The sequence below is a fragment of the Capra hircus genome, chromosome 7 (genome assembly GCF_001704415.2).
Source record: "Capra hircus breed San Clemente chromosome 7, ASM170441v1, whole genome shotgun sequence".
Taxonomy (NCBI): domain Eukaryota; kingdom Metazoa; phylum Chordata; class Mammalia; order Artiodactyla; family Bovidae; genus Capra; species Capra hircus.
Genome location: NC_030814.1, coordinates 41117442 through 41130827, shown reverse-complemented (window position 1 = coordinate 41130827; position 13386 = coordinate 41117442). Strand labels below are relative to the sequence as shown.

The window sequence follows — 13386 nt, the reverse complement described above, 5'->3', positions numbered from 1 at the left end:
TTGGGCTTCCCTTGTGGCTCAGCTGGTAAAGAATCTGTCTGCAATGCAGGAGGCCTGGGTTTGATCCCTGGGTTGGGAAGATCCCCTGGCGAAGGGAAAGGCGACCCACTCCAGTATTCTGGCTTGCAGAATTTCATGGACTCTATAGTCCACGGGATTGCAAAGAGTTGGACACGACTGAGTGACTTTCACTATAAAAAAGTATTCATAATTAGAATTATGTATAACTTACTAAAGCTGAAACTCCAGTACTTTAGCCACCTCATGAGAAGAGTTGACTCACTGGAGAAGACTCTGATGCTGGGAGGGATTGGGGGCAGGAGGAGAAGGGGATGACGGAGATGAGATGGTTGGATGGCATCACCGACTCGATGGATGTGAGTTTCAGTGAACTCCGAGAGTTGGTGATGGACAGGGAGGCCTGGTGTGCTGTGATTCATGGGGTAGCAAAGAGTCGGACACGACTGAGCGACTGAACTGAACTGAACTGATTACTTACTCTCCAGGTGTGTGCATGTGTGATCAGCTGTATTTAACTCTTTGAGACTCCGTGGACTATAGCCAGCCAGGCTCCTCTGTCCATGGAATTTTCCAGGTAAAGAATACTGGAGTGGGTTGCCATTTCCTTCTCCAGGGGATCTTCCCAACCCAGGGATTGAAACTTACTCTCCTGAGAATTTATAAACTAAGCAAAATTCCTATGTCAAAAGAAGACACTCCAAAACAGGGCTAACTGGACTTAAGTACAAAACACGCCTGGCTATTGTTGCACATTAACAAAATTATTCATATTTAATAATTCATTAGCTAGATCTATGCACAGTCATGAGGAGCTATCAACTTATTCCAATGTAGGAATGCATTATGTTACTCTACCTATATTTAATTTTCTGGCTAATGGACTCTGGTAAGCCAAAATGAAGCCAGAATGATTTCTTACCAACTTGGGACAGCGTATCGAAAAACTGGAAAGCACACTGTAAAGTGCTTTCCTTGTACATGTGTGCTCACTCAGTTGTGTCTGACTCTTCACAACCCCATGGGGACTGCAGCCTACCAGGCTCCTCTGCCCATGGGATTTCCCAGGAAAGAATACCGGAGTGGGTTGCCATTTCCTTCTCCAGGGGATCTTCCTGACCCAGGGATTGATCCCATGCTTTCTGCATCTCCTGCACTGGCAGGCAGGTTCCTTATCCACTGAGCCACCTGGGAAGCTCCCTTTCTTGCATATACTGCTCATCTACTATCAGAGACTATGAATTGGGTATCACATTTGAGAGTTACTTTTCTTGATTCTGTTCAGTTTCTTTAAGGATAGATTGTCCACTTCAATTTGCCTTCATAAGTCTTTATATATTTTAGAAGAAATATTTTATATTAGTAGCATCTTTAAAACCTTGAGAAATACAAAAACAAGCTGAAAAAAAATGAGCAGATTGAAATTGCAATATGTCTTTCCAAAGACTTTATTCCTCAACGTGTTTTTCAAAAGACTTTCTGTAATATGCTTTACAGTATTAAAGGCATTTGTGATTTGCTAAACACAACACAAGGCATACATAACAGAGATATTTTTATGAGTTCTATGGGTTGCTTAATGTGTCTATTTAGGTGAATACACATTGAAAGTAATGATTTATGGATTAAGACACAGTTCTTACACACTTGTAAATAATTTAGTTTGACATTTTCTTTATTCCTTCAAACACTATATCTTTTGATTTTTTTCTACAGGTTATAAATTGTTATAAATTATTTTGTGCTTTGCACAATAAAAGTAGCATTTCAAGAGTTTATTTTATGTCAAGCACTATGCTAAGTGTTTCAAATTTAATCCTCACAAGAACTCTGTAAAACAAAATACCATCCTATTTTATAGATGGGAAAGTTTGGAGATATTGTCCCAATCCCCAGGATCACTATTTCTTAGTGATGGACCTAGGATTTCAATCCAGTTCTGATCTCTGAATCACAAACTTCTTCCCAGATTCACTCAACACCAGATGGAAGTACCTAAGTATAAGACAGTGCATATAGCTAGAAAAGTAATATAAAAATATATACAGGGACTAGCATACATAATTAGACTTAACAATGAAAGGTCATAAGAAGTGACACCTTAAAAAAAAAAAGATAAACAGTTAAGCATACTGTCCCAGAATGTTAGGTAATGTCAGCTAAGACTAAAAAGAGATAATCTTTATACATAAGACTTATTAAAAGTACTACAAATGTACTTTGACTCTATGAAGTAGTCCTGTTGTCCCCAAAATTGGAATTTGAATTTATCAAGTGAGTAGATACAATTACCAAATTGCAAGACATACAGACGTTAGAGAAACAAACAACCTTATGGGAACCAACTAACAAAATCCAAACTGAAGAAAGTACAAAAAACTTAATTTCTTCAACAAATAAACAGTATGAGTGAAAAAAAAGACCAGGATTGAACTTAGACAAAAAGAGAATCAAGAGATACACCCACCAACTCAGAAACATCAAAGAAGAATCATGAGGTAAATGAGAAAGGAATGATGACTGGACATTCGATATAAAGCAATCATCTTTTTTAAAAGGCATGATAATGATATTATGGTTATAATAAAAAAGAGATGACTCTTTACCTTTTGGAGATTGATACAAATGAAATGATACATTGTCTTGAATCTGCTTCAAAATAACATGGAGTGGGGATTGTAGGCAGAGACACAGATAAAGCAAGACTAGCCAAACTTTGAAGCTAGGTCTGCGTAAGCAGGGATTCACTACCTCCATTTTTGGATATATTTAAAATTTTCCAAAATAAAAGCCCAAAATTAAATTCCAATTAGATCTAAATATGAAACATAAAATTTCTTCACGATTAAAAGAAGTTACTTAAGTTGCCTATACTCTTTCTTTTTTCTTAAAGGAAATATTAAACACTGGAAATAGGAAGAAAATAACACAAGAGCACAGAAAAAGGTTCAACTATGGAGCCATACTGTAAAACCTAGGAGTATTAGTTAGAGGTACTTAAACTTTAAAAAGCCAAATACGTTTAGAGAATGTATCAGTAAACAGACAAAAAACTACTTGAAAACACTAGGGCACAGGAAAACATAAGACGCAGCTAAGAGCTTTTAAGAAGCACCTTGGCAACAGTACTAACTAGACTAATTTAAACTAAAGAAAAATCACTCCTAAGATATGGTCGCAAGATAAAACTCCTCTTTCTTTGGAATTAAATTCTTAGTATTTACTTGTGTCCAGTTACTAGAAGAGAGGAAGAAAGGATAATGAATTTACTGTTTCAGCAATAACAATTGGTTTAAAGAAAAGTTGATATGGAGAGACTAGAAAGCTGAAAATCACCTTTATTTTCAAATTCTAAGAAGCAAACTGAACAGAGATTTACTGGTAAGATAGGGAAGTTAGGGGGAATACATCTGAGGACTGAAAGGGAAAACCAATGATAAGTTCAAGTTGTAGCATATCTGTACTGGCAAATTTTTTTAAGACAGGTATTGTATTTTTCAAGTCCAGAAAATACAGTACTATTCCAATAAATAATAAATGTATTATCTGTTGAAATAACTGAATGAAATATTTTCTATTAGAAGCAAAGGGTTCTCCTTCTGGGGTCAGCTAGATTAGAATAGCAATTTGCACAATTCTATTATGTTATGCAAACATTTAGAAACTAAAAACATGCAAATACACCAACAAAAATCATCTTAAAGGGGAAAAAATGCAAGTTATGCTTAACAGAATAACTTAAAATGGACAATCTATAGCAATTGCTAGCACTGTTTGAATCACTATCTTAAAAAGAATAAGGGCCACTGATGAAATAGATTTACCATTACTATTACTCCCTGCATGAAAGAGAAGGGTTGGTTGGCCTTGAACAGGAAGCAGTAGTAAGTGGTTTGATTCTCCACTACCAGGTTATCTTCACTGCATTTCCAAAATTTGAAGACGACAACAGAACTGCAGCAACTTTCAGTTTATGCCAAAAATGGGATAACAAAAAATAAAAGTGCTCAATTTTATTTCACCATCACATGAAGGGAGGCAGGTCAAAGGATGACAGTGGTCAACTATTCCCAGTTGGTGGGAGTGGTGCCACTTATCCTTTCCTGCCACAGCTCCCTTTAATGCAACTTGAGTACAAGTGGGAGGAAACTGGCACTCCAAGCTCTGGTGAGCTTTTGTTTTTATCTGCTTTTCCTCAGTTCCACAATGTCCTGCAAAACAGAGGCATTTAATACCACGAGCAGGTTCAAAACTTGTGGAAAGTATCTCCCTAACCCTCTGTGAAAGTTTTCAAATTCTCAAAAGTCAATATTTAAAATATATCATTATACTTAAGAACTGCCATCATACTGGATCTAACAGTAGCTTCAGAGGACACAAAAGCACATTTTTCCTTCTGAAGTAAACCTCATTGGGTAGGGATATATACTAAATAAAAGTCCTAATTTTCCAGAGTCATGGATTGCACTTATTTATTGCATAAAGCAATTAAATATAACATTTATTGATTGTCACATAAAAAAAGTCTTTTTAGCTGAAACTGTCTCTGGTGGATAATGATTTTCTAAAATTTATCTGCTGTTATGAAATACTTGCTCCATTTTTCCCCTGACAGAAATTCATATCTCCAAAATGCCAACAAGGTTGGAAAAAGTCATACTAACACAATCCCATCATTTTAAAGATAAGGAATCCAAGCTCTGGAGAGTCATATGATTCTGCCTCAAATTATACATATGGCTAATTTAAAAAGCAGTATCAGAATGTGAACCTAGGTCTCCCCAAACCTCTGCTGCTGCAGCTAAGTCGCTTCAGTCGTGTCCGACTCTGTGCGGCTCCATAGACGGCAGCCCACAAGGCTCTCCCGTCCCTGGGATTCTTCAGGCAAGAACACTGGAGTGGGTTGCCATTTCCTTCTCCAATGCATGAAAGAGAAAAGTGATCCAGTGCTATATCATATAAAGCCTCATTTCTATTCAACACAGCTCTCAGAGCAGTCCTTAATCACTTTATTATTTCCTCTTTTGCAAGTTTCCTCATCACCTTATCCCCTTGATAATCTGAATAGCTGTTCTATGGATCTGTTTCACTTCCATTATGGCAATTTAAGGTGAACAGATTAAATGGGCATAATGCCACAGGTACTGGTTTTGTAAAATGTTTGTATTTGGGGAGGAAGAACTATTTCTTTTCTGCCAGTGAAAGATGAAAATTAAGTACTCATCAGTAAAATAACCTCATGTTCTAATCCTAATATGTGTCAGACACCACTGAAAGTTTTTTAAAAAGTCCTTGGTGGCAACATTCTTACATGTTCTTGAGTAACTTGGTTTAAATTTCCATTCTCTTTAAAAATTTTTAAGATACTTATTTGGCTGCACCTAGTCTTAGTTGCTTGCCTAGAGAATCCTGTGGACAGAGGAGCCTGGTGGACTACTGGCCATAGGTCTGCAGAGAGTTAGACATGGCTGGAGAGACTTAGCATGCATGCATGCTCTGGAGGAAGAAATGGCAACCCACTCCAATATTCTTGCTTGGAGAATCCCAGGGACAGAGGAGCCTGGTGGGCTGCTGTCTATGGGGTCGCACAGACTCGGACATGACTGAAGCAACTTAGCAGCAGCAGTCTTAGTTGCTGCATGTGGGATCTAGTTCTCTGACCAGGGATGGAACCCGGCCGGGCCCCCTGCACTGAAGCCCCAAGTCTTTGTCACTGGACCACCAGGGAAATCCCCAGGTTTCCATTCTTATTTGGGTAGTAAAAAGGAAGACTGAAGTTATTTTTCAACAGCAGCTCTTCCATTAGATTGACTTGATAGCTATTTATGTGACAAATTTAATCTGAGGTACTTGAAACTTAGTAACAAAGGTGAGAACAACAACATGAAAAGAACAAGAGCAAGAATATTGCCTTGATTCATCTCCTGAAAAAGTGTACCTTGTCTTCAAATTTTTGAGTACCACAAATTTAGTCCCCTAAGGTAAGAAGGTGCTTTTTTAGTGATTTTTCTTCCACCGACCTCTGGTTAAGAAATAGTTTTGTAGAGATTTTTGGATCTTCAAAGACTGTTTAAGCTAGTATCCTTTACACCACATATTAAAGAACCACCAATAAACTTGGATTAAAAAAAAACCAACATGATTTTATTTTTACCTTTGGAAAGCAAAGGATATATAAATAGCAAAACAAAACCAAAATAAAGGACCAAGGACTTAATGGTCAAATAAATGGTTGACAAAGCAAAACCACCAAATCACTTTTCAAACATGGATCTTTTCTCTTAACGAATTTTAATATTACTCTTGATGTAGAACATGAGCTATAATTATCAAAAGCATATTGCTCTAAACTTACTGCGTTATGGCCTTTATACGCTATTTAAGTTCTTCGCCCTTAATTCTCACAACATTCTAAGGTAAATATTCATCACTATTTTCATATTTCACCTGAGAAAACTGGGACACTTCAAGGTTAAGTAATTTGCCAAGGTTACAGAGCTTGAATCCAGCTCTGCAGGTTCAGAAATCTGTGCTCCTCAGGCACTCTACTGCATTCTCGATAGCACAGAAAACTTGAAAATACAGTCGAACTGTAAATTCTATGTGATGCATTATCCAAGCCACTGAATTTTTTCTTACTGAAGTATAGTTGATTTATTAGTTTCAGGTGTACAAACAGTAATTTGATAATTTAACAGATTATACTGTTTATAGCTATTATAAAATGGTGGCTGTATTTCCTGTGCTGTACCTTATATGCTTGGATCTAATTTATTTTATACATAGCAGTTTACAATAAGTTATTTTTTGGGAGGTTCAAGAAAGCCAAGAATTTGCCATCCTCACTTCCTGATTTTAGATCGGATGAGTGGCACAAATGAACTGTTTTTGCCATTACTTATTATATCATCACTAAAACCTGAAAAGAAGGGGACTAGTTAAATTCTTAAACTTTACTTCCTGCTGTTCTAGAAGACCTTAACCACTGTTTTAATCTATATGATACACTCAATATAAATGTTAAGGTTTCCCTAGGGTAGTAACATACTAAAGTGATCACTTAAATCTTAAAGAGTATCAGCTATGCATTAGTCATTTTACCTGTCTGTACTTACAAGCAGATCAACAGGATATAAACCTTGGTTGTTTCCTTTTTAGGAGCCATTTCTTGTTAATTCAATGATTAGTTAACTAAACCAAATGGAACAAATGGCCCTCCAAAAATGAAATGTAGTGGAAAAGGAAATAGAGGAAAGGAATCACAGTAAGTTACATGGTGATCCACTCTCACTAGAGTTAGAAAAGCAAAGGAGAGAAGTCTTGAGTAACTTCAGTCTGACCACAATGACCACTTGTTACACCTACCACCCACTACAATACCTCAGGCTCATTAGGAATTAAAAGCAGCTCAGCAAGGTAAAGGACACATCCCAACCAGGCCTAAGGTCTCTACAACCGCTGAGGAGCACAGGGAGCCACTGAAGTAAGTTTCCCCCCCACCCCCCCTCAAGCTTTCACTGCTGCCCAGGAGGCAAAGACCAAAAGCCAGGGGCCAAGACAGTTCTCCGGCCAGGGCAGTGACCCAGCTAGAGACAACCCTCCCCCGCCCCTGATCAAAGTGTCCGCGCCTAGAGGGGTGGGGTAGCTGCAGGGTGAGGAAGGCCTGGATAGGAGATAAGGGGACTAAAATGTTTCGACAGAGAAAAGGTCCCTTCGGTTGGCGGATCGGGACGCGGGCCCGGGCCGAGAAGAGTCGCCCGCCGCCATGATAGGGCCGGCCCATCTGGGGGGCGTGACGCGGCCGGCCCGGAGCGCAGAACCGGCTCCCCTTTCCCCCCGCCCCTCCCCCGCGTGGGCCTCGGCCACAACTGCCCCCCGATACTCACGCTTTGTCCACCAGCTCCCGCACCTTCCACATGTTCAACATCTTGCCCGAGCGGGCCGGGCCTCCACCTCCCTCTCCTGTACCCCACGGACCCCGGAACACTTCCGCGCCGGGGCAGATCCAGGCCGGGGTCGCTGCCGCTGTCGCCGCCGCCGCCCGCCGCCTCAAACTCCCCCAGTCAGCTCCTTCTCTTGCCACAGCCGCGGCGCCGCCAGTGACACGTCGAGACGCGGGGGCAGAGGCGCTGCGTGGGGCGGAAGTGCCTGACTTTCCGCCCGCTGCGCACGGGGCACGCTGGGACTTGTAGTTCTCTGTGCGCCAAATTAGGCTGAGAGTTTCAGAGGAAAGCTAAAAGAGCTCTCTGGATTCTCCTCACCCCTCCGCAGTAGTCATGTATGGATGTATGGATGTGAAGGTTGGGCCGTAAAGAAAGCTGAGAGCCGAAGAATTGATCCTTTTGAACTGTGGTGTTGGAGAAGACCCTTTAGAGTCCCTTGGACTGCAAGGAGATCCAACCAGTCAGTCCTAAAGGAAATCGGTCCTGAATGTTCATTGGAGGGACTGATGCTGAAGCTGAAACTCCAATACTTTGGCCACCTGATGCGAAGAAATGACTCATTAGAAAAAACCCTGATGCTGGGAAAGATTGAAGGCGGGAGGAGGAGGGGAATTCAGAGGATGAGACGGTTGAGTGGCGTCACCAACTCGATAGACATGAGTTTGAGCAAGCTCCAGGAGATGGTGAAGGACAGGGAAGACTGGTGTGCTGTAGTCGATGGGGTCGCAAAGAGTCGGACACGACTGAGTGGCTGAGCAACAACAACAACAATGGACAGAGGAACCTGCCAGGCTGCAGTCCATAGGATCTCAGAGTCGGAAACGACTGAAGTGACAGCATGCACGCGATGACTATAAGAAGTATAATTGGCATATGTACTCCTCATTGACAGAAGTAATTCTGTAGTTGGTTCCAAATGCCCAAATATACTTCCTTCCCTGGGCTTTAGTTTCCATCCTTGTACATTGAAAAGGCTGTATCTTAAAACCTATTCCATTCTAATTCTACCATACAGTGCTCTTATATTTAGACAGATACTTAATATCCTTGTTAGATACTTACTATAAAGTTCAGAACCTCAGTTCACACTCCATGGGAAATTGTAGAAAAACAACACCAGGACATTAGGACGGGCCCAAGAACCTGACACGTGTATATTCTCAAAGTGTAGATATACATCTATGCTGCATTCATTGTTTTATTGCAATGATTATTGTCACTTTATTTTTCACTTACTTATTTTTTGACAATGTTCATGTTAGAGCCACAAACACTCTTAAAGTTCATTTGGTCAAACTGCTTAAATTTTACAGTTCTTTACATTCTACAAATTTTTATTGAACATTTTCTATGTGCCAGGAGTGTGGAGAAGGAGAAGGGGATGACAGAGGATGAGACAGTTGGATGGTATCACCGACTCAGTGGACATGAGTTTGAGTAAATGCTGAGAGCTGGTGATGGACAGGGAGGCCTGGTGTGCTGCAGTCCGTGGGGTCGCAAAGAGTTGGACACAACTGAGTGACTGAACCGAACTGAACTGAAGGAGTGGAGAACCCAGCTGGGAAGAAGACAGGCAAGGCCTCAGCTCTCTTGGATCTTAAAGGTCTTCGGAGGAAAACATAGTAATTGAGGGAACATTTAAGATAATTGGTGATAGAAAGTGCTTGAAGAAAACAGAAGATAATATTATAGAGAATGATGTTAGAGGAAAATAGTATTAGGGAATATTTAGGGTGTCTTTGAGAAGGCAATGGCACCCCACTCCAGTGCTCTTGCCTGGAAAATCCCATGGATGGAGGAGCCTGGTAGGCTGCAGTCCATGGGCTCGCTAAGAGTCGGACATGACTGAGCGACTTCACTTTCACTTTTCACTTTCATGCATTGGAGAAGGAAATGGCAACCCACTCCAGTGTTCTTGCCTGCAGAATCCCGGCGACGGGGGAGCCTGGTGGGCTGCCATCTATGGGGTCGCACAGAGTTGGACACGACTGAAGTGACTTGGCAATAGCAATAGCAGGGTGTCTTTGAGGACAGTTTTTTTAGGGGGGAGGTAGGATCTTAGTTCCCCCACCTGGGATTGAACCCACCCCCCTGCAGTGAATGCATGGGAAGTCCCCTGAGGACATTTTATTTAAGCTGAAACTTGAATGATAAAAAGGAAATGGCAAAAAAAAAATTTTTTTTTTTAATCTGCAAGAAAAGAATTTCTATTGAGGACTGATTCACAAAGGAGACATGAAATTGATTGCTGCTAGTCATGAAGCTAGGGAAAAATGATCCCAAATCAAGAATCTAGAACACCTGACCCTTAGTTCTTCAGGTCAAATCAGTTCCTCATACTGCATTCATTAAATAACTGAAAGGAGCTCTGGAAGATTTCCTGAGAAATCTGTATGCAGGTTCAAAAGCAACAGTTAGAACTGGACATGGAACAACAGACTGGTTCCAAATCAGGAAAAAAGTATGTCAAGACTGTATATTGTCACCCTGCTTATTTAACTTATATGCAGAATACATCATGCGAAATGCTGGGCTGGTTGAAGCACAAGCTAGAATCAAGATTGCCAGGAGAAATATCAGTAACCTCAGATATGCAGATGACACCACCCTTATGGCAGAAAGTGAAGAAGAACTAAAGAGCCTCTTGATGAAAGTGAAAGAGGAGAGTGAAAAAATTGGCAAAAAACTCAACATTTGGAAAACTAAGATCATGGCCAACATTCAGAAAACTAAGATCCTGGTATCTGGTCCCATCACTTTATGGCAAATAGATGGGGAAAATGTGTAAACAGTGGCTGACTTTATTTCTCTGAGCTCCAAAATCACTGCAGATGGTGATTGCAGCCATGAAATTAAAAGACGCTTACTCCTTGGAAGGAAAGTTATGACCAACCTAGACAGCATATTAAAAAGCAGAGACATTACTTTGTCAACAAAGGTCCATCTAGTTAAGGCTATGGTTTTTCCAGTAGTCATGTATGGATGTGAGAATTGGACTATAAAGAAAGCTGAGCGCTGAAGAATTGATGCTTTTGAACTGTGGTGTTGGAGAAGACTCTTGAGAGTCCCTTGAACTGCAAGGCGATCCAAACAGTCCATCCTAAAGGATATCAGTCCTGGGTGTTCATTGGAAGGACTGATGTTGAAGATGAAACTCCAATACTTTGGCCACCTGATGTGAAGAGCTGACTCATCTGAAAAGTTCCTAATGCTGGGAAAGATTGAGCACAGGAGGAGAAAGGGACAACAGAGGATGAGATGGTTGGATGGCATCACCAACTCAATGGACATGGCTTTGGGTGGACTCAGGGTGTTGGTGATGGACAGGGAGGCCTGGCGTGCTGCGGTTCGTGGGGTCACATAGAGTCAGACACAACTGAGCAACTGAACTGAACTGAACTGAAGATCATGGGATCTGGTCCCATCACTTCATGGCAAATAGATGGGGAACAATAGAAACAGGGACAGACTTTATATTTTGGGGTTCCAAAATCACTGCAGATGGTAACTGCAGCTGCTGCTGCTGCTGCTAAGTCGCTTCAGTCGTGTCCAACTCTGTGCGACCCCATGAACCGCAGATGGTAACTACAGCCATGAAATTAAAAGATGCTTGCTCCTTGGAAGAAGAGCTATGACCAACCTAAATAGCCTATTAAAAACCAGAGACATTACTTTGCCAACAAAGGTCCGTCTAGTCAAAGCGATGGTTTTTCCAGTAGTCATGTATGGATGTGAGAGTTGGACCATAAAGAAAGCTGAGCACTGAAAAACTGATGCTTTTGAACTGTGGTGCTGGAGAAGACTCTTGAGAGTCCTTGGACTGCATGGAGATCCAACCAGTCAATCCTAAAGGAAATCAGTCCTGAATGTTCATTGGAAGGACTGATGTTAAAGCTCAAACTCCAACACTTTGGCCACCTGAAAAGAACTGACTCACTGGAAAAGACCCTGATGCTGGGAAAGATTGAAGGTGGGAGGAGAAGGGGAAGGCAGAGGACAAAATGGTTGGATGGCATCACTGACTTGATGGACATGAGTTTGAGCAAGCTCCGGGAGTTGGTGATAGACAGGGAAGCCTGGCATGCTGCAGTCCATGGGGTCACAAAGAGCTGGACAGGACTGAGCGACTGAACTGACTGACTGAGCTCTAGAAGGGCTTTCAGTAAGACTTCAGGATTTTAGAAAGACAAATTGAAAGAATTGCCAGGCAGAAAAGTATAAAAAGCACAAATCAGATCAAAACTGAGAACTTTGTCAAGATAGGAGTGCTCAGGCAGATAGAAGTAAAGTGAGTTGAAGAGGTGGGTGGGGAGGCGCATGTAGAGATAGGCAGAGAAACAGGGCTTTCAAATGAGAATTTTGTGTTTCATATTGAATGGACTGTCCAGCTCAAGATTCAAAGGGTGGAATGTGGCCAGGGAAGATAAGAAAGAGAACCTGCTTTCCGTAAATAAGAGCTCAGCAAGTTAACTTTCAAACAAGCAGGTCCAGGGTACATCAGCAGAAAGAGCCTGGCATGAAAATAACCGCCTTCCCCGCCCTAGGCCTGTTTACACATTCATAGTAATTCATGATCAACTTCACCAGAGTTACCCAATGAGTACAATGTTGTCACCTGCTTTGCCTGTTTTGATAACAAGTTTGAAAGTGTCTAGACTTATTCCAATGTTGTCACCTGTGGTCTGTTCACAGTTGACCAGTGCCATCTAGAATGTAACACCAAAAACCTGCGTATCTACCTTTGATTCAAAAGAGCCTTTAATAGAAGAACCAAACAAGGAGAGTTTGTTAAAAAGTGGTCTGGTCTCCAAAGACTAATCATTTGCATTTTAACAAAGTGTTCCATTTTTACCCTTTATCTTGCAACTTTGAGAGCAGTTTCCATAGTAACATCGTTGTGGCAATTTAAATGTGTCCACAGTAGAAAAATAAACAAGAAAATGTCCCACCTACCCCTCTTCAGGAAAACATATTTTTTACTAAATGGGCTTTTAGTGAGGCCAAACTGGCACAAGGTTTGAAAGCAAATGTACTCAGCAGTGTTACTTATGTGTGAGGAGCAATTATAAGTATGCTTATCTCCTATGGTTGGCTCCTTGGTGTATCCTTCAGAGGAGTTTAATTCCTAGTACAAGGCTGTGGTAGCCATGGGAAGGCACCTCCCAGATCTTTCTTCAAGAGAACCCATTGAGGGGAGTGTGGATGGCCAACAGCTCCAGCAGCCACGTCTACTTCTTGGGAATGAGGCGCAGCATTTATGCCAAGGCTGTGCTGTCAATGGGCTACTCCCAGGCAATGACTGAACAAGGTGTTCTGGAGCCAGCCATTGCAAGACTCCTCTGCTGGGCCAGCAATTGCCTTCGGCTTCCCCGAACCCCAACCTGGCCCACATTTCCTCAGTTTTGCTGCAACTGAACGGATTATC

At 41.4% G+C, this 13386-nt stretch overlaps 1 protein-coding gene across 2 annotated transcripts in view; it reads right to left on the bottom strand.

Moving 5' to 3' along the window:
- The window catches only part of CLINT1 (clathrin interactor 1), a 59450-nt gene extending 51287 nt beyond the window's left edge, over window positions 1–8163 (bottom strand). For both annotated transcript variants that reach the window (XM_018050104.1, XM_018050105.1), the window contains exon 1: window positions 7905–8163. In XM_018050104.1, the coding sequence (XP_017905593.1) occupies window positions 7905–7945 (41 nt within the window). In that variant the 5' untranslated portion in view covers window positions 7946–8163. The remainder of the gene's footprint in view (window positions 1–7904) is intronic.